This window comes from Vitis riparia, chromosome 10 (assembly GCF_004353265.1).
Source record: "Vitis riparia cultivar Riparia Gloire de Montpellier isolate 1030 chromosome 10, EGFV_Vit.rip_1.0, whole genome shotgun sequence".
Lineage (NCBI taxonomy): Eukaryota > Viridiplantae > Streptophyta > Magnoliopsida > Vitales > Vitaceae > Vitis > Vitis riparia.
Genome location: NC_048440.1, coordinates 19,776,450 through 19,800,401, shown reverse-complemented (window position 1 = coordinate 19,800,401; position 23,952 = coordinate 19,776,450). Strand labels below are relative to the sequence as shown.

The window sequence follows — 23,952 nt, the reverse complement described above, 5'->3', positions numbered from 1 at the left end:
GGTAGGGGCTTCAAAGCTTGACTAACAAGCGAGAAACTTGACTTTGAGAAAGAAGGGGACGCGCAAACTGCAATCTTTTTAAAGCAGTAATGCCCTCTCTATAGTAAGGGGCCTTTTCTTGCTCATTAGCGCTTTAGAAAGATTGCAGGGTGTTAGCCTACTAATAATAAAGGGCTTTTTCCGCTTGATCAGAATCGATTCTATGAGTAAAGAGCAGATGTGCTACTTAGTAGTAGAAACTAGCAAGTTGATTGTGGTACCACATCAACACCATGAGATGTAACATACTGGTTTGGTTGCCACCACCCCCACCTTGATTGAAAGCATTCAATACATATCCATCACCATATATTGTTATCATTTTGGGGAGTTTCAACTTCCAAACCAAAGTCATTTCTCAGTCCTGTTTGTTTTGTAGCACCAAAATTCAAAGGCAGGGTTACAAGCTCTTGAAGAAAGATGGAATTCATTCTATTTTCACATAACTTTGTTGTCATCTAGTATCATTTCTCCTGAATAACATGTTGATTTGGAGGAGTCACTAACATTTTAAAAAGAAACAGAATTGGACATATCCATCACTCAAGATGAGAAGAATGGAATGTAAGTAATACTAGATAATTTATGGGAAGTCCTTCCACCATTGGACCTTTTTCTGTCCCCTCATCGTGTTTGTCAAGCTGAAGAATAAAAAATTGGAGCAAGTACATGACTCCCAAAATGTTTTGAATTCAAAGGCAACTGGAAGCAGAGGACTTCCCTTGAGAGGCTCTGATTTCTTCAACTTCACAAATATTCTGAATGGCTACCACAGCTTTCAGATAAGAAGTTACAGGATTCCATCACTCTGATTGTGCCATCACTAGCTCTATCTCATCACAATAGATGGTATGTGTTGAATCTTATACCAATCATCTCCCTTAATCCTAATTTCAAATTCGTCAGGCATATTCAATAGGAACAATTCTCGAAGAGCAGTCAGATATTGAAATCCTTCTGGAATCTTCTTCAGTTGGTCACAGTGATCGATAATCAAATGCCGAAGGCTGGGCATTGCCCCATCATCCACTCTCCACTCCTCTAAGTTGACCAACTCACTGAGTTCCAAGCCATGCAGTTTAGGGAACCCACTGGCAGAGAAAGTAATTTCCTTTCCAAAGAAGGAATTTATTAACAATTTTAGCATCTGAAGATTGGGTAATTTCCCTAATATCACAAATATGTCCTGCACAAGTAGGGACTTCTCCAGGATTATTTTGGTGAGATTTGGTTGGATTTCTTGTGGGTCAGGAAGCTTCTCTATGGGCCCAGAAAGATGCAGCTTATGAATGTTGGGTTGGTTCAAAAGCAACTTAATTGTTGGCTCCAGAATTAGCTCAGTTCCCCTCAACTGCAAATTTTGAAGATTGCTCAATTTAACTAGACATCTAGACAATGCCTCAGTTTGTGAAGCAAAGTATCCATGAATGCCCAATTTCCGGAGGTTGGTTAATTTGCCCAATAAATCAGTGATCCATTGGTTACCATAAATAGATACTGTTGATAGTGTCTGAAGGTGCATTACAGAAACATGAACTGGAGGATGACCTGCTATACTAGTCTTCTCTAAGTATAGGTGTCTTAATCCTGGCATGTTCCAGAGTTGAATTGGAAGCCTGCTAACTTTAGTAGCCCGCATGTCTAGAGTTTGCAGATTACAGAAGTTTTGAATGGAGGACGGTAACCTTTGCAACCCTGTCCTCCTTAACCCCAAGTATCTCAGGTGCACCAACTCTCTTATTTCTTTTGGTAATGCATGAGTTTGAACACGTTCTAAATCTAGCACCCTAAGTAATTTGAGGCTCTCAAAAAGTGATTTCCATTGGTCTCTCCTAAGGGATTCTTCACATCTTGAAAACTGTAACATGGAACGGAAGTGAGGATTGGGATGCCTCAATTTCATGTACTCTTCAAGACTTGAGTGGACTGAGATTCGACGTGCTCTAGTAGTCACAGAGGTGTCAATGTTTGTGCTGTCAAGGATTTCAAGAAACTTACATTCTTTGGCCTCTGACATTGCAAGGTCTCGGAGGAGATCATGGATGCGACACGTTTTGATTTTCCCATTATACCTCTTTTCTGCCACTTGAATCATGCTTCTATCAACCAACTCCTCCAGAAAATCTTCTGCAACATCTTCCATGGATTCTTCACCCCTTTGTTGAACAAATCCCTCAGCTATCCACAACAAAACTAGTTTTCCAACAGGGATCTCCAAGTCTTCAGGGAAAAGACCAAAATAAAGGAAGCATGGCTTCAAATAGTATGGCAAGTCATTGTAACTGAGAGCTAATATTTCCATCAATTGCCTTGAATCATTATTCAGCTGCCATCTTATGCTCTGCAGCACCCTTAACCATACACTGGGTGTTTTCTCTTTTCTGGAGAGGAGCCCTCCAATGATAACAATTGCAAGTGGCAAGCCTCCACATTTAGCAACAATCTGTGTCCCCAATCTCTCCAATTCTGGAGGACAAGTGACTGAATCACCTTCCATGGGGAAGGCCTTTTTCAGGAACAGCTCCCAACTATGGGCCTGGTTTAGAAAATGTAATTCATGGGTGGCGCTCCTGGGATCAGCATGTATGGCTACATCTCTGATCCGGGTGGTAAACAGAACCCGGCTTGCATTCATCACATCTGGAAAGAGGGTTTTCAAGTCATCCCAAACTTCAGTTTCCCATATGTCATCCAGGACAATCAAATACCTCTTCTTCCTCAAAGCCGTAGAGACCCTCTCTTCAAGGTGCTGTCTATTCATCATGGCCAATCTGCCTTTCTCAATCCTCAGAATCTTTTCTCCAATCTCATGTAGAAGTTCTCCGGCTCTGTAATCTTGAGAAACATAAACCCAAGCGCAAAAATCAAAGCGCCTCTTGACACTCCTACAATTATAAACTTTCTTAGCTAGAGTAGTCTTGCCCAAACCACCCATGCCAACAATAGAAATTGTGCTCCGCCTGGGCGTCTCTTGGTCAAGCAATCGTGCCACCAGCATGTTGATGTCTTCATCAAAGCCAATAACATCATGATCGTCCATTCGAGGAGAGGATCGCCTCATCTCACGCAACTTCTCAGACACATAACTGCTCCCTTCCCCACCACCACCTATATTTTCAATCCCATATGTAATCCTGCTGGCGGATATATCAGAGATCTTCACCTTGATCCCTCGTATATCCTTTCCAAGTTTATGTTGAAGTGCTAATTCATTCAACAGGAAGGAGAAGCAGCAAACACACCTTTTGATGAATCCGGCTCTCTTTCTTGGATCGGTCGATTTGATCATGATGAAAGTGTCGATAGCATCCTCAACTTGGTAAGCCACATCTCTTACATCCCTGACCCAAGTTTTCACTCTCTCATCTCCCTTCTGCTTCGCGTCCGCATCTTTTAGGAAGCAGTTGATCCGAATCAATTCCCTTTCAATCCACTCCACTTCACTTTGGACATGAGTCCTCCTCACTGCATATCCAAATTCTTCTATGAGCAAACCACCAAGCTTTTCCACAGCTAATGCAACAACTGCTTCGACCATTTTCTTTTCTCTTGGGAGGTTCTGCTTGGGAGTTACCTTAAGGGTTCACAATTAATTCTAATGGGTTGTCTTCCACCAGCCAACTTTACCCCACCCTGGATTCTTCCTTGGAATAAATTAGGCCCAGTGGCTGACTAACCTTTCTAAGGGACCACTGGGGGAAGAAATTGAGTATACAACTTTCAAGGGATAGCAATGAATTATTTTTGAAAGAGAATTCTCCCCCATAAGCAAGGCATATCGGAATACATCATATATCAGAAAATATAGATACGAAATATAGGTAAGATATATTTATTAACAAAGATATCGAAAAATATTGACAATATGTCAACGATGTGTCAGTGATTTCCAATACATGGACAATACAAGCAAAAAATCCTCGAATTATTGATTAAAAAATAATGAGGTCTAATGCCCAAACTTTTTAATTTTGTCTAATGGGTCAATGTTGGATCAATAATGACCTTTTTAATCTTTTCTAATAAGTGAAAAGATGGATGACATCCGACTTAATATATGTAAATTTTAAACTTTAATATGGGTCAAAGGTAGACTTAGGCTTGACCCGCCATCTATTATATAAACTAAACTTATTTTGTGGTATGTGTGTGCTTAGAATTATTTATATTTTATGGTATTGTAGACCCCCATTTAGGCATGGGTCGATCGCTTTTTCTCCATTTTGTTTTTGCAGATTACATTTTTAGCCAGGTATCACTATCCCGGCGGGCCATGTGTCACATCCTTAGTGGCCATAAGGAATCAACCTCGCTTTTTGAAGCTGCAATAGGACTTTGACACGTGGAGGGACTTTTTGGAAGGGGGTCCCGCAGGCCGTCAGGAGGCGCGGATGAGAGAGAAGGAAAGGTGGCTGCAGAAGGGGTGGTGTAGGAAAAGGTGGCTGCGGCAGAGATCGTTGGAGGTGACAGCAGAGGAGTGGCTTGCAATAGGAGGAACAAAAAGAAAGGAGGAAAAAGAGAAGAGGAGAGAAGAGAGAGGAGTTTTTCGGAGAGTTTGGAGGGAAAGTGTATTGGTGGAACTTGAAGAAAAAGCTAAGAACAGAGGAGCGTGGAGTTGCTGGGGAGCCCAGGACACAGAGCTGAGAAGGAAGATTTCCAGGTATGACCATTTTTTTTTAGACTGTCCAGGTCTGATTCTCAGTGTTTTTTTTCATTTATGCTTGTTAGGTTGTTCTGTTTTGGTGATTATTGATTGAATATTGGAAGAGTTTGTTGTGTTTTATGCCCTATTCTGACGAGTATTTTTCCATCTTAACTCACTGTATGTTGGACCCATGGATGAAATGATGAAATGAGTCCAATATGTTGGTTAAAGTCTTCATGTTCTTCTTCTTGTGGCTATCCTGTTATCCCTTTGTTTTCTTTTCCTCCCTGAGTGCATACTCAAGGCTCCAAAGTCTCAGCTGCTTTCCGTGAAGCTTCAAGGCTCTTAACCTTGTGGCTAGAATCTGGGTTTTCAGTGATGATGAGAACAGACCTTTTCAGTTTTCTCCAAGTTTTCACGGTCAGCAAACACCCGAGGTTGCATGCTACCAGGCATATTCGTCGACTAGACGTGGAGGCACGTCTGCTGGTGGTCTGCCCATTGTGTTTATGTCCGGGCACATGTCTTCACTCTGCATGACCCCTGTCTATATTCTCATGCAGGCGCATCGTCATCTCATCCCCATGTTTTGTTTTTCCTTACCCACCATACCCATCGTTCATCTATCCACCTCTCTCTCTCTAGGTCGTCATACCCATTTCCTCACTCAAGCTTGCAGGAATCAAGCATCCTCCACCACACCCATTTTCCTCTCATTCATTCTCCGGATGTCTCACGTCCGGAATCCTATCCGGCCAACATCCCACCTTATCCGGATGTCTCACGTCCGGAATCCTATCCGGCCAACATCCCACCTTATCCGGATGTCTCACATCCGGAATCCTATCCGGTCATTCCTACTTTTCTCCAAATGTCTCTCATCCGGTATCTGTCCGCCGTCATTCCGCCTTATCTGGATGTCTCACATCCGGGATCTGTCCGGCGTCATCCCACCTTCTCCGGATGTATCTCATCCGGAATCTGTCCGCCGCCATTCCTACCTTTCTCCGAATGTCTCTCATCCGGAATCTGTCCGCTGCCATTCCGCCTTATCCGGATGTCTCACATCCGGGATCTGTCCGGCGCCATCCCACCTTCTCCGGATATCTCTCATCCGGAATTCGTCCGCTGACATCCCCCGCTTTCTCCGGATGTCTCACATCCGGAATTCTGTCCGGCCGACGTTCCGCATTCTCTGGATATCTCGCGTCTGGCGCCTGACGCCGGATGGGAGAGGGGGGCGATTCAACTTCCCCCATCAGACATGTCCGGATCCTCGTTTTATAACTTCTTTTTTTAAACCATTTCAAAGCATCCTATCTTTCATCCTTAGAGGTTTTAAGATTACCCAAGAGTCTCATTTCCAATAAAATTTTACTGTCATCTTTCTTTCTGGCAAGCAATTTTCACAACTCTTCTATTTTTTAAAATGTTTTGAAATAAGCATAGATTTAATCCCGTAATTCCGATAATAAAGTTTATGGAATTAATTCATGCAAAAATAAACGGGCTTTGGTGGGGGCCCGACATATATGACTTTACAATTGATTGATTGATTAATTTAATTGCCATGCATGGTTGATCTTATTATGCTCTATGACATGCTCGAAATTATTCCTTGATTGTGCACTAACCTCTCTCTTGCTAGCGCATGGTGGCTCGTTGCCCAGGTACGCACCTACTTTCACTCTGATCATTGTCTAAGCATATTTTGATTCTCACGTGTGCATGATTTATTCTGGGTACTTATTGATTTACTCGTCCGTTGCCATGATTGCTTCATTTTATTAGTAGAGACCCGACTTTAGGGGCTTAGAGGGGTGCTACGGTCTTTACCGTACCTTCCCGATGAGTAACCTGACCCCTGAACCCGATCCGGTTTTTCACATACCACCTTTTCCAAAATAAGGAGTCACACTTATGGTTTTTCTTTCTTATTTGTTTACCCTTTAAAAATAAAACAAAAATAAGTGGCGACTCCAACTCATTTTTGATTTTATAAATAAAATCATTTTTCAAGATAAAAATCGAGCTCGTCATCGAGTGAGAAACGCATTGAGCCGAAATGCGGGGTCCATAGGTATATATGTGATTATTATACGTATATTTTTAAATATTTTATAAATTAATTAAAATAAAAGTATTATAAATAAGTTAATTTTAATTATCTTATAAATTTTTTATATACTAATTAAATATAAGACAAATATAAAATCATAAATAAAATTATCAATATTTTAAAAAAATATATTTTTATTTGTAATAATTTAGTTTTAAATTAATGATTTAATTTATTTTGATATTCAAGTGTAATAATAGCTCATTAAGAATAAATTAATTTAGCATATTTATAAATTAGTATAACATTGAATTTAAATTAGTACATTTTTATAATTAATCAGTATATTTTTAATATATATATATATAAGTAAATTAACTTAGCATAGTAATACATTTGAATCACATAATTAGTATATTTGTAATAATTTAGTTTCATAATGAGTGTATACTTACAAAATTCATATTTCTTATCGATTGACACGATATAATTAAATTTAATACCGCAAATCATATTATATATATATATATCAATTTCTTTAACAAAACAACTTTAAAATGTATATTATATTTTTAATTTCATTTCTTTAAGTTTTTTCTTACATTTTCATGAGTTTTAATCAATTTTTGGCCCACCAATATTTTGTATTAAAATATCCGCTAATATATTTGTAAAATCCAAATACGTATATATCTATTATTACTAATATTTTTATCCTTACTCATAATTTTATTCTGGTAACAAACCGGTTACTGAGTTTTTTCCAATGTTTTTATAAGCAAATTGATAATGGAATCGAAAAAGTTTGGACCGGTGGTTGAACCACAATTGAAGGGTGAGATCATAAATATATAATTTATATATTATTAAAATAAAAAATAATTTTAAAAATTTTGAAAAAAAATACAAATAATTAAAAATTAAAATATATTTCTTCATTTTATCATTAATACTAATAACTTAAATTATGATAAAGATAATATGAAGATATATTAAATTATTAGTATTTCTAATTTTATTAAATATATTTAAATTTTAGTTATTATGGTAAAATAGGATTTTATCATTTAAAGTATTTTATATTTTATTATTTTTAAAATTATTCGTTTTTTTTATATTATTTTGATATTTATAATCCTATAATATATTGGTAATATATATACACAAGGAGGCTCCTCCTTTTTTTCTCACAAGACACCTTCATTCTCGTCCACAATTCACTCCCTTGGGATTGTCTTTTTGGCCTTAAATATAGTGAATTCCACATCGAAAATTAAGACAGACAAAATTGCAAAGGCAACCTATAGAAGGGCATGCATGAAATTAATGGACAGCCCATTGGGATGGTGTGACTAGGCCCATAAATATTGGTCCCATAGTGTAATTATTTTGAAACAGAAGGTTGTTAGCAACAGAGTGGGAAGTTGGTATAAACGATGTCATTTTGTTGCAAAATGCATCAAAATGGCATTGTTTTGAAAGAAAATAAAAAATCATGCATTGCACTATTTAGTTCTTGAAGATCAACTATTTGAAGAACCATCTAGTTCACCCAGTTTATTGGTCCGATCATATCATGAGTTTCGATGGTTCAAAATCAATTCAAAAGGTTGATAAATCAAATAACCAGACCAAACTAAAAAGGTTATCAATCGGTGATCGAACAGGCCTATCTAGTCTAATTTTCAAAACATTAGTTTTTTCAAATGATAAAAAAGTCACTAATCAACTAGCTATTATCTTCTAACCTTAATGGTATTGGATTAGAGTCAAATAAGAGTTAAAAAAGATCTCTGGAGTTGTCCATACAAGACAACAATCAATCTATTTTGAAGATCTTTATGACAAATCAATGAAGTATGAGTATTTTCTAAATCGAAACACCTAAGACATCTCTTCTTTGGTCACCAATCTTGCTTGGAAATCTTACTTCAACAATGATATTATTGAATGGTGTTATCATCATGTGGTGATGATGACCCTTTTTCACCAAGCTTCTTCAATAAGGCTCATTCTTCTTCATCAAACTTTCCTACCACTAACCTTTTGGAATCATGCTAAGGGTTTACTACATTTTTCTTATGTCCCAACCAAAGAGCAACTCATGGATACACCCACTAAACCTCTTGGTCTTCAACACTTCACTTATCTTCAATTCAAGATTTGTGTTCTTATGGGGAGTGAATTATGAAAAATCTCTTTTCCTTGATCTCCATAATATCTACTCATACATGATGAAAGACCAAATCTCATTTACTTGGGTCAAATTTCCTATTGAATCTTAATTGTGTATTGCTTGATTTGCTCATGAATTTCAAGTTGTTTTATAAGTCACTTCCTATTTCTAACTTTGTAATATATTGTACATATTCGACAAATCATATGTAACAATATAAAGTTGCATATTCCCTAGTTTACAAAACAATTTAAGAATTCCCTCTCTTAGAACCTAATCAAATACAAGGATAAACTAGTATAATTCCAATATGAGGATGACTAATAAATGAGGTATATTTATTCCATAAAGGTAGAGCACAATTCATTGGGAGCTTTAACCCCTATGATCACCTCATGTATTAATAACAAGTAATGACCTCAATTGGAGTTAGTAATATTGATCACCTCATGTATTACCGACAAGTAATAACCTTTGAGATTGTCAATAACATTGTATGGAATAGTGTTGTCAGTGCAACCTTCCATCAATCTTTAATCCTGAGATTTGATCTTTGAAGTTTCATAATCAAGAACAATATACAAAGCTTTTAAAAAATATAAGTACACATGGTTAGAATAGGTCATATTTACACATAATCCCTAATAAGTCGCTATCATTGAATACTATCTTTTATACTGTTGTTAGATTTGTAACATCTTTGTATTATATCTCATGTTACCTCCTTATCATACCTATTAAATTTTTACAACTTAAAAAGTTTTAGACTCATGATATATATCATGTTCTTCAATATTCTTTCTTTTTTTATGATGAGGTTGGAATGTATAACCTCCCACCAAACCCATCTTGATATTACCTTGAGTAACCAAATCTAAGGTTATTATATTAAGGGTCAGTATGTATATCATATTCTTCAATTCGTAGTAGTTAGTTGAATCCCATAAATCTTAAGATTTAAACACAAATTTTTATTTGAGACTCATATATTGTCGATATCTTTGTCCATGAAGTTTAGTTGTAGTGGTTAGATTAGTTGATTAGATTAAATTGTTGCTTGCAACCATAACTTTATCAAGAAATTTGTACCTCCCCAATTGCCAATGGAAGCTCTAATTTCATATCCTAAAACCCTGCTAATTCAATAAATCCTTTTTGATGTTGCAGCATGAAAGCCAAAGATTTAAACCTGGGTTGGTTCAAAGGGAGAGCAGTCAGAAGCAAAAGGTATTTCTATGCATTGAATTTAAAAGTGAACATCAAATCTGGTCTAAACATATCTTATACTATATGAATCTTGGATCAACGACTATATATGGAAACAGAGGGAAACTTAAACATACCCAAATCAATCAGTACGTTCACAGAAGAGAGAGAGAAAAAAATATGTTAAGTGGATTTGACTGGGTCAAATGGCTGATGAGCCTTGGGTAGGCAATCCGCTTTGTTGTGGAGACCAGAAACCCTTTCATCTTTTCCTTCTTTTGATGGGCAAGAAGAATTGATAAAAGCCTTTCCATATGTCAGGCCCAAAAGAGAGATTCCCCATCTCTCAATACTGCTAATGCTCTCCCTTTTTTTTTTTTTTTTTTTTTTTTTTTTGTCAGCCAGTTTTCCTGGTCTCCAGGGATCTTGTTTTGAACTTCCTTAGACTCTCCCTTTTTCTCATTTTCTTTATCAAACACTGCCAAAACTGGGTTCTGCAACAAAATCCCAATCTATTCCCACAATATTAATTAAGAGGATTCACCCTCTCTGTTCTCATTTTTTTGGGGGTTTATTTGTCTAGAGCAAACAGCAACATCCGGGATGAGAATATCATTCTGACTCGGTCGCTAGCTAAGCTTAGATGTGTCAACATAATCAATTGACTAATAATTTGATTGATGAGTGGGTTCAGCAACAGGAAATGCCTTTAGGGCTTTTGATCTTTTTGATTGGTCCATTCCCAAATCGATTCCTTCATTGAATTAGTTCTCTTTTTCAAGTGGGTATTCAACCATCAATCTTTTTCATCCGGATGCCTTTATTCTCGAATTTTGCTATTACCCAATAAAATATTATATTTCGAACTACTGTGAAAAAGAAAATGCTCTCGTTTTGAAAAAGCCTTTTTTGAAAACACCTACACACACTGTTTAAAATCAGTGATTGAAGTTTGAACTCAAGCTGAGGTTTCCATTGCAAAATTGACTAAATCACATCCTTACTTTGACTTGCTAATACCTCCCTCCAATCAAGTGCCTGCTTTGATGGATTCTACCAAAGTTTTAAAGATTTTTTTTATATATATAATAATTTTGGTAAAGCTAAATTAAACTATTTAAAAATTTAGTAAGAATATGTAGTCATTCTTCTTGAATTTTAATTATAAAGTTATTTTCCAAATCTTTTTGGTTTCCTTTTTATTATTAAATCATATTATTATCAGTATCGTTGTCACATTTAAATTTTTTATAAATACGTATAATTATAACTTTGATTACTTTTGATCTTTTCAAAGGTATATTTGGTATTGTTTATTTGATCGTAATAACAATAACATCACCAACATGATTTGAATGCACGTCAATTCTCGGTCCCGCTACATTCAAATAGGTTTAGTCCATAGTGTCTAGTTACAAACTTAGCTATGGGTCAAATTGAGGAGGGAAAAATCTATTGTTGAACCAAATTTATTGGAAAAAAACTAGATTTAGATTGAGGTTGTCATTGAACCAAACCAAGCCAAATCCATCGATTCTATCTTTATGTTAAGTTCATTCGATTCTTAATGCATGAGAATAGATTAGATTGATTTGATTTGATTTTAATGTTCAAAATGGGGTTGTCCTTTAAGCCCCCATGGCCCCAACCGCCCATTTTTGGGTTAGATGAATGAACAAGGGCCCACGTGTCAAGTGGCGAGTGAAGCCAAGTGGAAGGCTACTGGGGGAGGGAAAGTATTTTGGCGCGAACCTGCTGTATTCCTGTGTGTGCCGTATGCGGAAGACAAAGACCACAAAAGCAAAGGAGGGAGCCATCATTGATTCCCTAACTTGAAATTCAAATCTAACGGTCCTTTTTTCCACTCCTCAGTCCTCCACTTTTGCTTTATTTCCCCTATGCATATGGAATTTTGGACTCAATATCCTTTTTAATTTCTACCCACTGTGAGAGAAAAAGAACAGAATGGGGTGCTCTTAATTATCATTAATTACCCCTAAAATATGTGTTAATTAATTTGAAATTTCCTAATTATGAAATTAAAGCATGAGCAGGCTGTTGTTTTAAGTTACAATCATGACTAATTCTGTGGAAGAAGGTTGAGGGATGAGTTGGGTGTGTTTGAGTGGAAGGGATGAGAGTGGGATGAAGGGTTGGGACTTGGGGTTTGGGGTTATGGATGAGAGATGTCATAGGCATCATCTATCATACCGAATAGGAAGGACGAAAAGGAAAAGAGACAAAAAGTAATTTTAGTGAAAATTCTATTAATAAAAAGTATGGTGGTGGATAGAACATAAGGGGGATTGAAAAATAGTTAATAAATATAAAAATAATAGATTTGGGAAATCTTGGACCACCTGATTTTGGGGGTATATAAAGAGACATGTGGAGATGGGTGAGGAAATAAAGCATCAGCAGGAGGAGCAGGAGCAGGAGCAGTAGAACAAATTTTAGAGCTTTTGTCTCCTTCGCTTCTTCTTTGTGGGAAGCAGAGAAGGGAATAGAATTTGAAGAAGAAGAAGAAGAAGAAGATATATTTGCAGAGAGAAAGAAAAAAGAGAGAGAGTTCTAGGGATGGGAGGAGGCGGAGGTTCACGACTGAGAAAAGCGGCAAGGAAGATGGTGACAGCTTGTGGATCCTTCTCGCGGAGGCAATCGCTGGTCGACCCTGTGCTCGGCGACACCTCCGCCGACGCCACCATTGCCACTGCCACTGCCGCAGTATGTTTTTGTCTCTCATTTTCTCTCTCTCTCTCTCTCTCTCTCTCTCTCTCTATTTTTTTTTTTCCTTTACTTTCCGTTCACTGTAAGCTTTTCTCTGCTCAATCAGACAATCGGTTCTAATGCTAATTTAATCTGCATTTTCTTAGAAAGAAGAAGTGATAATTGAAGAGGAGATTATTTCAATGTGATTTTTTTTTCTTTTTGCTCAGAAAATATTGTGCATTCTGTGTGTATTTCCCTTGGACAATGTTGTGACTTGGAAATAAAAAATAAAAAATAAAATAAAAATAAAAGTGGAAAAAAGGGAAATGGGGAAGGAAGAAAGAAGTGTGATAAGGTGAGTTGTGGTGTTTGCAGATCTCGAGTTCTCCAAAGTGGGGAGGGAATGTCTCAGAGAACGCAGCTGACGAAGCAGAATCCTGCAACGCCTTGCTTACTAAGGTACCCTTTTTGTTTTTAGCCTCAGTCCCCTCTGCTTCACCCATCCCCTACCTAATCTACTCAATTCAGAAAAAGAAATGGAAAAAATGACGAAGGGAGTGACTTCATCTTTGATCTTCCTCCTCCTCCTCCTCCTCCACATTCATAGATGCTTTGTTGGTTGGTTGGTTGGTTGGTTGTCTTTCAATTTTAAAACAAAAATTAATTGATTAATTGTTTTTGTTTAAAGAAAGAGGGCAATGATTGAATTTCACGGGAGCAAATGTGGCCTGTGGGAGGCCGAGTAGCTGGAGTGGACCCCCGCCCCTCCCTTCGTCGGTTGCCTGTACGTCCCTGCTGCTGCTGCTCCTCCTCTCAAGTCCCATCTCCATACTCACACACTCTCACTCTCATCAAATAAATAAATAAAATGCCCTTTCTTTTGTTTTTTAGCCTCTTCCCTCTGAGAATCCATACCCACACCCCGCTGTGGGGCTTCAAATCTCAGCAATCCCGAAGAAATTACCCATTTATCAGATGAAAGAGGCAATTAATGTTAGGTGAAGACTAGCATGCCATTCCAAAAAGCACCTGCGCGTATGCGCTCTCCTCCCAGATGACCGACCCCACCCGCCTCTTTCTGTATGTGATTTAATTGTTTTAAACTCCGCTCTAATTTGATTTGGACTTCAACAACTTCTTACTTTACCAAACAAAATAAGAAACAAAATATTTCCACGTGTAATACAGTTTGGGGTGGGGGTAGGGGTGGGTCTTCAAATTGAGTGTAGCTGTGTCTACACTTTCCTTCATCTCTTTAACCACGCCCATTTGCGGTCAATATGTTATGTTGTAAAACAAGGACCACTTTATTTACAGGCAACTCTAGCAGTTTCTTTTACCTTTCCTCTCCTTTAACATATATGCCAGCAACCACACTACCCCTTTCCTTTTTCTGCCTTTTGCTTTGTGGGTTGGCTTTTTTTCTTTCTTTGTTTTGAGAGAAAAAAAATGGGTGGGTCAGAAGTAGTTGCGCCCCAACTTTGATTAGCCTGCGTCCCCATTTTCTTATATTTTTATGAATACAGAACAATTCGGCAGCAAAAAGTTGTTTCAGTTCTTGCTCCTTTCCCCCCCTTTACCTCAAAATTATTTCCATGACCATGCATGTTAGTGTTGGTGTACATGTGGCTTTGTTTTGTAATTTAGTGCCTTTTATTATGTGGCAGAACTTGTGCGCAATATGTCTTGACCCCCTGAGTTACAGCACCGGCACCAGCCCAGGCCCGGCTATATTCACCGCTCAATGCTCTCATGCTTTCCACTTTGCCTGCATCTCCTCCAATGTTCGGCATGGTAGTGTCACCTGCCCCATTTGCCGTGCACATTGGACCCAGCTGCCCCGCAACCTTAATCCACCCCCTTGTTCCCTGGCTGGCAACCAAACTGATCCCATCCTCCGGATCCTTGACGACTCCATTGCCAATTTTCGGGTCCACAGGCGTTCGTTTCTACGCTCTGCTCGTTATGATGATGACGACCCCATCGAACCAGACCACTCACCAAACCATCCCCGCCTTCATCTCTCTCTCATACCCCTCCCACTCACTCACCCTACCTTTCATCCATACACGCTCAACAGCGCATTCTCCTACCTTTCTCCACTTCAAAACTTAACCAGCTCCTCATCATTATTGCCAACACCAGAACATTACACAGCAACGGGGCAAACACTTTATCATAGAGCTTATCTCTCTGTTAAATTAGCACACCAGCAAGCAACTGACTTGGTCCTAGTTGCAAGCCCCAATGGACCTCACCTAAGGCTTCTCAAGCAATCCATGGCATTAGTCGTTTTCTCTCTTAGACCAGTTGATCGGTTGGCCATTGTCACCTACTCATCTGCTGCAGCTCGTGTGTTCCCTCTTAGGCGCATGACATCCTATGGGAAACGAACTGCTCTTCAAGTCATTGATCGGCTTTTCTATATGGGGCAAGCTGATCCAATTGAAGGGCTTAAAAAGGGTATTAAGATACTTGAAGATCGTGCCCACAAAAATCCTCAGTCATGTATCCTACACCTGTCTGACAGTCCAACCAGATCTTACCATGCCATGAACATGCAAGTGCCCATTCCAATCCACCGGTTTCATGTGGGATTTGGGTTTGGCGCTTCAAATGGATTTGTGATGCATGAATTTGAAGAGTTCCTAGCAAGATTGCTGGGAGGTGTGATCAGAGATATCCAATTGAGGATTGGGGATGATGGCCGGATTATAAGACTTGGAGAATTAAGAGGTGGTGAAGAGAGGCGAATTCCATTAGACATGGGTGATTGTGAACATGTTTGTGTGGGATACAGCTACGTGGAGGGTGGGATTGACGATTGCATCAGAACAGGGGAAACTGTGGTATGTGCGGAAGATAAGACTGAAACAAGTGAAAGTGCAGAAGTAGGAGGGGGGGATGTGAGCTTAGGTGGGAGGACTAGTAGTGTTGAAAGCTGGGATTACCATGATCCTTATATGGCGAGAAGATGGGCAAAACATTTGCATGGATACAGACTGTGAATCATCTCGATGGCCACAAAGATAAGATAGATACATACTCATCAACCATTTCCACAAGTACCGCATGTGGTGATTTAGAATTGCTTTGATGGACCCCAACTATATATTTTCTAGGAAGGTATAGAAGAAATTTGTTTGATAGTCTACTGTTTTTCCAGTTTTACCAAACTTCAGGGACAGGCAAGGATTTAATTTCATGTCCTCTTGCTGTCATGGCAATTCCAATTGCAATATTATTATTATTTTTTTACTTCTTGCCTCCTTTTTCCTTTTTCTTTTTCCTTGCTTTTTCCTGCATCATTTGATTGAGATTAGACCAGTTATCAAAGTAACTTGAGCAGAGACAAGATCTCAGATCCAAAATTCAATGATGTATATCTCCATGAATGTGGATTTTAAGTTAACTTCACCAAAAGGACATAATGCCTTCGGCTAACATTGTGCTTTGTCTATGGTTGAATCATATAGGTCTTATGAAAGAACAATTTGCAAAATTGTTATGACAAGCTTGTTCACATTTTTCCATACTTTGGCTAGTTTCCCTTCTTGTTAGTGAAAAAACCAATTTTCGACAATCATAGCAAACCAGCTATAGTATTCAATTGAGGAATTAGGCATGATGATACTTATATGATAAGAAAAAGGAAATAGCAGTCATCATAATAATAGCAATGATACTCACCCTTTGTAGTGCTGTAAATCTTACAGATATATGTCATTTCCAGAAATGTGATTTTAGCTGAAATTTTGAGTATTTGATAAGCCACTGTTGCTTACATTCTCTACACAAAAACAACTTTATGTCGCTACAATTGTGTGCTTGCAATTTTCTTATGCCTAAAGGACAGAAAAGAAGAACAGCCATGATCAGAAAACTTTGTATTTCTTCTTATGCCTGTAAACAATCACCGGCACTGGCACTGGCACGTCAATTGCAGAGAGGTACATGAAGAAGATAAGAAGCCAAAACAAAATAATAGTATGGTAAAAATTATGATACTGAGGAGAAATGTTTCCTTACTCTTTTCCTGCTTGGTTTCCTTGTGGAAAGCAGTAGTATTGGATTTGCATTCCTGTTGGAGAAGAACATACCTTTTATATTTCCTCCCTCCTTACAATGTACATTTATAGAGAAACAAGACTCAGAAATCTAAAAAAAGATTGGCTTCTGCTGCTACAGGAACAGTGAAACGAAACAAAATTCTAGAGCCCCCACAGCAGGGCTTTTACCTTAGCCTTGCCTTGAGCTAATCTCTTCTTTCCCAACAAGAACAAATTACTCGCTTCTTATTAATTCCTAATATCTACTATGTAGAAGTCCACCACTGTCCTTGTTTCCAAAACTCCATTGTTTTGCATTACATTTAAGTTATCAGATTATGGCTATAACTGCCAGCTACTCATGTTGTGCATCAAAGTTAAAAGGTAAAGATATGAGTTAAGACCTGCACCATCCTGTTCCTTTTACAGTGGAACTGTTTAGCTTTCCAAAAGAGCTATCCATTCCTCAGTAATAATGCAAACCTTTATAGACCAAAGGGCAGAATGAAGCAACTGAGCAGAAAAAAATAAAATTTGCTTCAAAACATACTGAATGCGTAAACTACCAAATCCCCAGATCCTCTAGCATTAGCATCCATAAAACAAATTCACAAACCCTGTGCATATAGGTCTATGTAAGCAGTAGAAATTCATATCCTAATCTTTCAAATTCAGTATTCAATTCTGTTTCCACTGTTGTCTTGTAGGGAAAATATCATTTATATGCTAGATGTCATTGTTTGATATTAAAGTCCTTCCAAAGATATAAATTCCTTCCTTTTTTTTCCTTAAAATTTGCACTAGCAGCTTGTTCTTCAACCTCTACAGGGTTTGGTTCTAAATGGATATAAAACTGGATATAGGTTTTGTAAACATGGAAGTATGGGGAATGGAGCATTGCAGAAAATGAGGTTTCAAGACATGGGGCTATGGGAAATGGGGAATTACGTAAAACTTGTATCTCACAATTGTGCTTTCAGTTCAAACCTTTTTAAAAATAAAACAAAGGTCAAAGAACCACAAAGGATTTGATTGGACTGTCTGGAAACATGCATGTTCAGTACTTGAAATTCTACCATGCTCTTCTCCCTTCAAAACTAGAAACCAGGTACTTACACACATACATACGTACAGTTGGGTTTCTGCTAGATGACTCAAAAGTGAATGGTAGCTCAACATTTAAAGTAACAAATACAGCATAGCTCTACCTGATATGGATAGAAATTGTTGTGCTACTAACTTTGCCTTAAAGAGTAATTGTCTGAATTAGCTAGGAACTGTGAGCCTCCTCATCAACCTGCAAGCATTTCATAAAAACATTGAAAGAAACCGACTAGTGGCACTTGAATTTCACAAGAAGATCGAAGTACTACTCTTATGTGCCTCCTTAAAAAGCCTTGTCTACTAACCCTGCCCTGGTAAAAGTTCTAAGCTCATCAAGCCTGAGGCATAAAAAACAAGGAACATTAGAAAATGATGGGTCACTCCTCTTTTCATGGGTAGCTGGACTCAACTGCAATGCCAAATTCCTGAATTGAAATCTGAGGTCATCATATGTTCATTGAATGAACCACATATTTGAATGCAACCCTTGAAGAACCTGTCGGTTGTGCAATACAGTAAATGGAATTTTAAAGAAAGTGACTAGGTTTAGGTTGAATAGAAGAGATTTATAATGGAGTAAGTGAGTAACAAAACAATGCTAATCAAATTAAAACCCTGCAAGAGACAGATTATCATACCTAAACACAAGGGTAAGAAGACAGGCAATGCTCAAAACTAGGACAAGTAACTATCATAATATCATTGCCATAGGCAACAATTGGACAATCAAGGAAGAATCTCTTTTAGGGAGGGTATTCCAAAATAAAACAGATTGATGAGCTAGAGAGTACAGACAACACCCAAAAAAAAAGGGGAAAAAGTCAAAACAGGAAGCATGAGGCTGATTCCTTTTGCATTTGAGTAAATCCACCAAAGCACTTCTTTGCTAATCACTATTTCGAAGTGTCTCAAGGCAAAAACAGGCTTCTACCACATGCTGCTCCACCACCACCACCACCACCACCAAAGAGCCATGCCCAAGTCAACCCCATTTCTATTTTCTATTATTATTTTTATATAAATTGTACCCCATCTTTTCCAACCCAAAAAAAAATGGAAATCATCAGTGTGCTGATGAGAGTAAGGACCTCCCATGTGTTTATTGCTGGAAAATTACTAAGCTGAGTTTTAGGTGGAAAATAAAACTCGTTTTTATTGTGATGAAGATGAGCAGGAGAGAAAGGAACAAAATCTGATAAAGTGTGGCAGAGAAATAGTGTCTTCTTTTTAGCCTTGCCCTGTTGTCCTCCTCAACCCCAGGGAACAAAATCCCCACTTCTTTTTCTTGATACAAAGGAAAAGTCTTTCGTCTTTTGGTTTTATTTTCGTTGCTTTTTTTTTTTTTTTTTTCTTGGGATTCATCCGCCGTTGATATTAAGGAAGATGTTTCCAGGACTGATCCAAGTTCAGCCCCATGAATCGATCGTTCCTCAGGAAGATTTACGGGGCTCGAATCACCGCGGTGACCCTTGCCTCGTCTTGACTTCCGATCCCAAACCCCGCCTCCGATGGACAGCTGACCTCCATGAACGTTTCGTGGATGCCGTGACTCAGCTCGGAGGGGCTAATAGTTAGTAATTTACTGCTGCTTTTTTTTTTCCTTTAACAAAATTTTCTTCATTTTTGGGTTTGTTTTACTCTAGGGTTACTCTCTGATTTTCCTAAACTGCTCTGAATTTGGTTCTCTATTTATTACTGGGTGAGGATTGTTTGTGTTAAATGGGCCTTTTTTATTTGTTTGTTGTATACAGAAATAGACAGCATAATGCCCAGAAGGGATTCATGTGGCCGTCTCTTGTTAGTCAGAATTGGGAACTTGGGGGTTGAGCTTTGTTGAACTACATATAATCAATTTCCAAGTTTTGATATGCTTCTCGGTTAACCCTAGAAGCACCATGATGCATCAGCATCTGGTTCTCGACATAACAATTTATGGATTGGCCAATGTGTTCCTTTAACCATCATGGAATGCAATTATGGGGTAATATAGTTCTACAAATTAGAAATTTCGTTTTCAATTGGAATGAAACCAACTTTTGCTATGTGGTTCACATAGTTCTCTATAGCAATGCTTTCCCTGAAGCAGAAAAAGAAGTCAACTTTTCTTGGTTCTAAGTTTAAGCTAACGAGGGCATCTTTCTGAAAGCAGTCTGCTGCTACAACACCTAAGTGTGTCCAGAGAATAAGTATTTGATGTGGAATCACCTAGAAGGGCTTGTGGAATTGATGTTGATACATTGAGAGAAGTAATAAAGGGTCATGATGATGGAATCAACCTTAAAATTTTTGTTATCTTCAAGCCCGGGAGCACATCTCTAATGGTTTTATATGTATGTAGATCATTGTTTACAGATATATCCCATTTATAGTTAAATTTGGCTTTCTTGAGACACATCTAAATCATGCTGTACTGGGTTTTTTTGATCTGTTGGCAAATAAGCTATGATTTCACACCAAAGAAAATGTTATGAGCACTTGTTCATAGTGAACAAGTTTGCACTCAAACTATGTTGCAAGATGAGAGGACCTCCAAGGACACTTACTCTGTGGGGTCAATATTCTCATTGACAGTGTTAAAATCATAGTGTCTGTCGGGGTTTGTTCACTCTTGAGTTCAGGCAAATCTAAATTTCTGTTTGTGAGGAAAAGAAGGTTAGTTGCCTTCTCCTAGCAGAGGGCATTCAAATTCAATGTGGGTGCTATTCTTCAGCAACAGTTAGAATTTAGGGTTTTGAAGATATTTTACATGTTCTATTAAAAAACTTGTCTCAAAAAGCGGTGGTGGGGGGGAAGGAATCCTTTCTTGTTTTCTGGTGTTAAGTGATTTTACAATTGTCATTAATTAGAGAAGCAACAGTTCTATTGGGCCCTTAGAGATATGCTCATCTTATTAGTACCTCAATGAAAGTAGAAGTTACTTAATGCTTCACTCCTCTTACAAGATCTAATTCGTCCCCAGTGGTAGTCTTCTTTTCTGTTAGGATTTTCAGGTTCATTTTTAGAAGCTCTTCTACGCAATGTGAATTGCATCGATGTTCTTTTTTGAAAATATTTGCTTCTAAAAATTAAGACCTGCAGGAAGGAATGAGTGAATAATTATTCATTTTGTATTCCCCATTTCTTTTGATGCGAAACTTTTCCCTCTTTGTCCAACTTGATGCTCATTTAGGAATAAATACTTCTTATTATGGGCATCTTTGCTAGGTTTATATTTTAATTGTGATCTCAAGTGAGAGTGTAGGAATCAAGCCCTTTTAGTGGTATTTGACAAAGTGGGCTTTGGGTTGCCATGGGTTTCAAGCCTTTGTTTGTGGCATATTTGTTTTTTATTGGTTTCTAACTTTTTATCTGATGAATAGTGTATATAGGCGATTACTCAATGTCCATGGTGGACTTCATTGATTGGTTGAGCTGTAAGTAGGGAGAGACTATTGTTTTTTGTCTCTCTCCACTTCATATGCACTTTTGGTGTCTTTGTATGCACCTTGGATACTTTTGTGCGCTCCTTTGTTAGTCGCTTTTAATAGATTTGATCTTTGCCTATCAAAAAAACTTTTTATTTGATGATATTATGTTTTCCCCCAACATCATCCTTTCTTCAATGCACATGCTGATGGCATATCTGTTGGTTGGAATTCAAAAATGCCTATTCCCAACTATATACAGCTTACATGAATTGTCATCTGGTTTATCCAAGGCCTTCCTTTTTTTTTTGTTTGTTTGGCTAAATACACCATTTGTTCTAAGTTTACTAAGATGATTAGCATTCTGACGATGCTATGAAAATATTTTCAGAAGCTACTCCGAAGGCAATCATGCGGACAATGGGTGTAAAAGGACTGACTCTCTTCCATCTAAAGAGTCACCTCCAGGTTTCTTTTCATTATTGCATTATCTTGGTGATAGCAGACGATTCAAACTTTGATATCTTCATTATTAATTTATTATTCTTGCTGCTTTGTAGAAATACAGACTAGGTAAGCAATCAGGGAAGGATATGGGTGAGGCACCCAAAGATGGTAAATTTTCTTATACCTCCCTCTATACACTCTTTGATCATGTATTTCAGCACTCAGAATTTTACTATTTTGACTCCTTTTGGCTACGACAAAGAACAGTCTCTTTCTCTCTCTCTCGCGCACACACACACACACTTGAAGGTGAAATGGTTTGGGACCTTTGGGCTTCTTTAATTATACACTAGCAACTGATTATCTTTGAATAGGATATCGGTTTTGGAACTCTTTCTCTCTCATGTAAAACCAAAATTGGCCTGTCAGAGTAAAGAAATTTGAAGTGAAATGAGTTGACTGATTATCCTTGAATAATATTATATGATATTGGTTTGGGAAACTCTCTCTCTCTCTCTCTCTCTCTTTCCAGCTGTCAGGGTAAAGAAAATTTGAAAGCAAAGTGCATTTAGGTTTCTTTTGTTATACACCAGCAACTGATTATCTTTTAATAGGATACTGGTTTGGGGAAAGTAGAGTCCAGTGATAAGATTCTTAATTTTTAAATTGACTTCTTTTGCTACTAAATGGAAGGAATCTCAGCTTCATACCTTTCAGAAAGCCCCGGCACTAGTAATTCTTCTCCAAACTTGCCAACTTCTGATATAAATGAGTAAGATTGAACTTCCATCCATTCTTCAGAACTTTTGTAACACCTGTTTAGGTATCATAATCGATTTATAAAGTTTGAATTTACTAAATTCTGCAAGGGAATGAATTTCATGTTTAGGGGTTATGAAGTCAAGGAAGCACTGAGAGTCCAAATGGAAGTGCAAAGTAAACTACATCTGCAAGTTGAAGTAAGCATCCTTCCTTTTTAGAGAGCTGGATTTCTTTGGATTACCATGATGCTGAGTGTTTCAGAGTGCACTTGGTCAGGTGAAAGTGGGATTTGCTGTGGATAGGGAATATATTTAGTTGAGAAATCTGATTTGATTTGATATTTTTCCTTCTTTTTTCCCCTTTGATTTTTCACCTAGCATTAGCATGATTATCCTCAATAAGGCTTAACGGCAACTTACATACACAAAATTATAACTAGTTTAGAGGAAAAGTAAACTTGTTATTCCACAAGGTAGTCTGTGGACTGGATGCCTGGCTTCATGTGCCAGTTGAGTTAATATGTCTTAGTTATGCAGGCTGAGAAGCACTTGCAGATTCGGCAGGATGCAGAACGAAGATATATGGCCATGCTTGAGAGAGCTTGTAAGATGCTTGCTGATCAATTTATAGGAGGTGGAGTTATAGATACGGACAAACAGAAACTTCAAGGATTGGGGGCTACAACACCCACAAGTTCCTCACAGAATTTACTTGGCTTCTATTCTCTACAATCTGGTGAGTTGGTCAGATTGCATGGCCCTGAAGATGAAGTGCTACCTAGTCTCCATTCCCAGAGGACCGATTGTTCCACTGAAAGCTGCTTGACTTCACACGAGAGTCCTGCAGGGTTGCCTCTGGAAGGATCTCCTGCAGGTGGGAAGAAAAGGATGCTAAGCTTGGACTCAATGACTGCGTCGTTGATTTGGAGTGAAGCCAAAATGAGAACCCAAGATGTCAATGTGCCTCAAGTTGAAACCCATGGAATCGCTGGATATGGCCTTTAAATGCTCAAATTTCCGATTGATGGTGAGAACATTGGTGACCTGTTCTGATTCATTAGGTTGGCAGAATAGAAGTGGAATCCACTTGTTCCAAGCTGTAAATTGAAGCTGCTAGTGGTTTAATATTAAGACCAGTTGCTCTGATTATGCCAAATCTAATTTGTTTCTACAGACTCTCAGACGCCAATCTTAACTTCATGCATTTCTCCTCGGTTACTATTGTTAAAAACGCTTTTCTTTTCTTTTCGTTTTTCTCTCTTTCTTTTCCTTTTGTTTTGATGATCTATATCCAGAGAGTAGTTAGGCTTTGGGTCCTGATCTCTATTGTGGTAGAGTTGCTGTGGATAGAAG

The 23,952-nt window shown here is 38.0% G+C and overlaps 3 protein-coding genes across 6 annotated transcripts; 2 read left to right on the top strand and 1 right to left on the bottom strand.

The window, feature by feature from the left end:
* Positions 1–449: 449 nt before the first annotated feature.
* Positions 450–3,583, bottom strand: LOC117923393 (putative disease resistance protein At1g50180). The gene has a single exon (XM_034841653.1). It carries the CDS (start codon positions 3,575–3,577, stop codon positions 869–871), a length of 2,709 nt encoding a protein of 902 aa, XP_034697544.1. The 5' UTR covers positions 3,578–3,583; the 3' UTR covers positions 450–868.
* An 8,947-nt stretch (positions 3,584–12,530) lies between these two features.
* On the top strand, positions 12,531–16,092 carry LOC117923499 (probable E3 ubiquitin-protein ligase EDA40). 2 transcript variants are annotated; one of them, XM_034841812.1, is made up of 3 exons: positions 12,531–12,849; positions 13,210–13,293; positions 14,502–16,092. In XM_034841812.1, exons 1-3 carry the CDS (start codon positions 12,703–12,705, stop codon positions 15,840–15,842), a joined length of 1,572 nt encoding a protein of 523 aa, XP_034697703.1. In that variant the 5' UTR covers positions 12,531–12,702; the 3' UTR covers positions 15,843–16,092. The 2 variants fall into 2 exon arrangements, with proteins under 2 accessions (XP_034697703.1, XP_034697704.1); XM_034841813.1 differs by lacking the exon at positions 12,531–12,849 and adding an exon at positions 13,523–13,618.
* Positions 16,093–18,869: 2,777 nt separating this feature from the next.
* LOC117923502 (protein PHR1-LIKE 2-like) lies at positions 18,870–23,847 on the top strand. 3 transcript variants are annotated; one of them, XM_034841823.1, is made up of 6 exons: positions 18,870–19,557; positions 21,786–21,859; positions 21,952–22,006; positions 22,532–22,610; positions 22,728–22,797; positions 23,137–23,847. In XM_034841823.1, exons 1-6 carry the CDS (start codon positions 19,371–19,373, stop codon positions 23,602–23,604), a joined length of 933 nt encoding a protein of 310 aa, XP_034697714.1. In that variant the 5' UTR covers positions 18,870–19,370; the 3' UTR covers positions 23,605–23,847. The 3 variants fall into 3 exon arrangements, with proteins under 3 accessions (XP_034697714.1, XP_034697715.1, XP_034697713.1); XM_034841824.1 differs by having other exon boundaries at positions 18,872–19,557; positions 21,783–21,859; positions 22,541–22,610; XM_034841822.1 differs by having other exon boundaries at positions 18,874–19,557; positions 21,783–21,859.
* Positions 23,848–23,952: the final 105 nt, after the last annotated feature.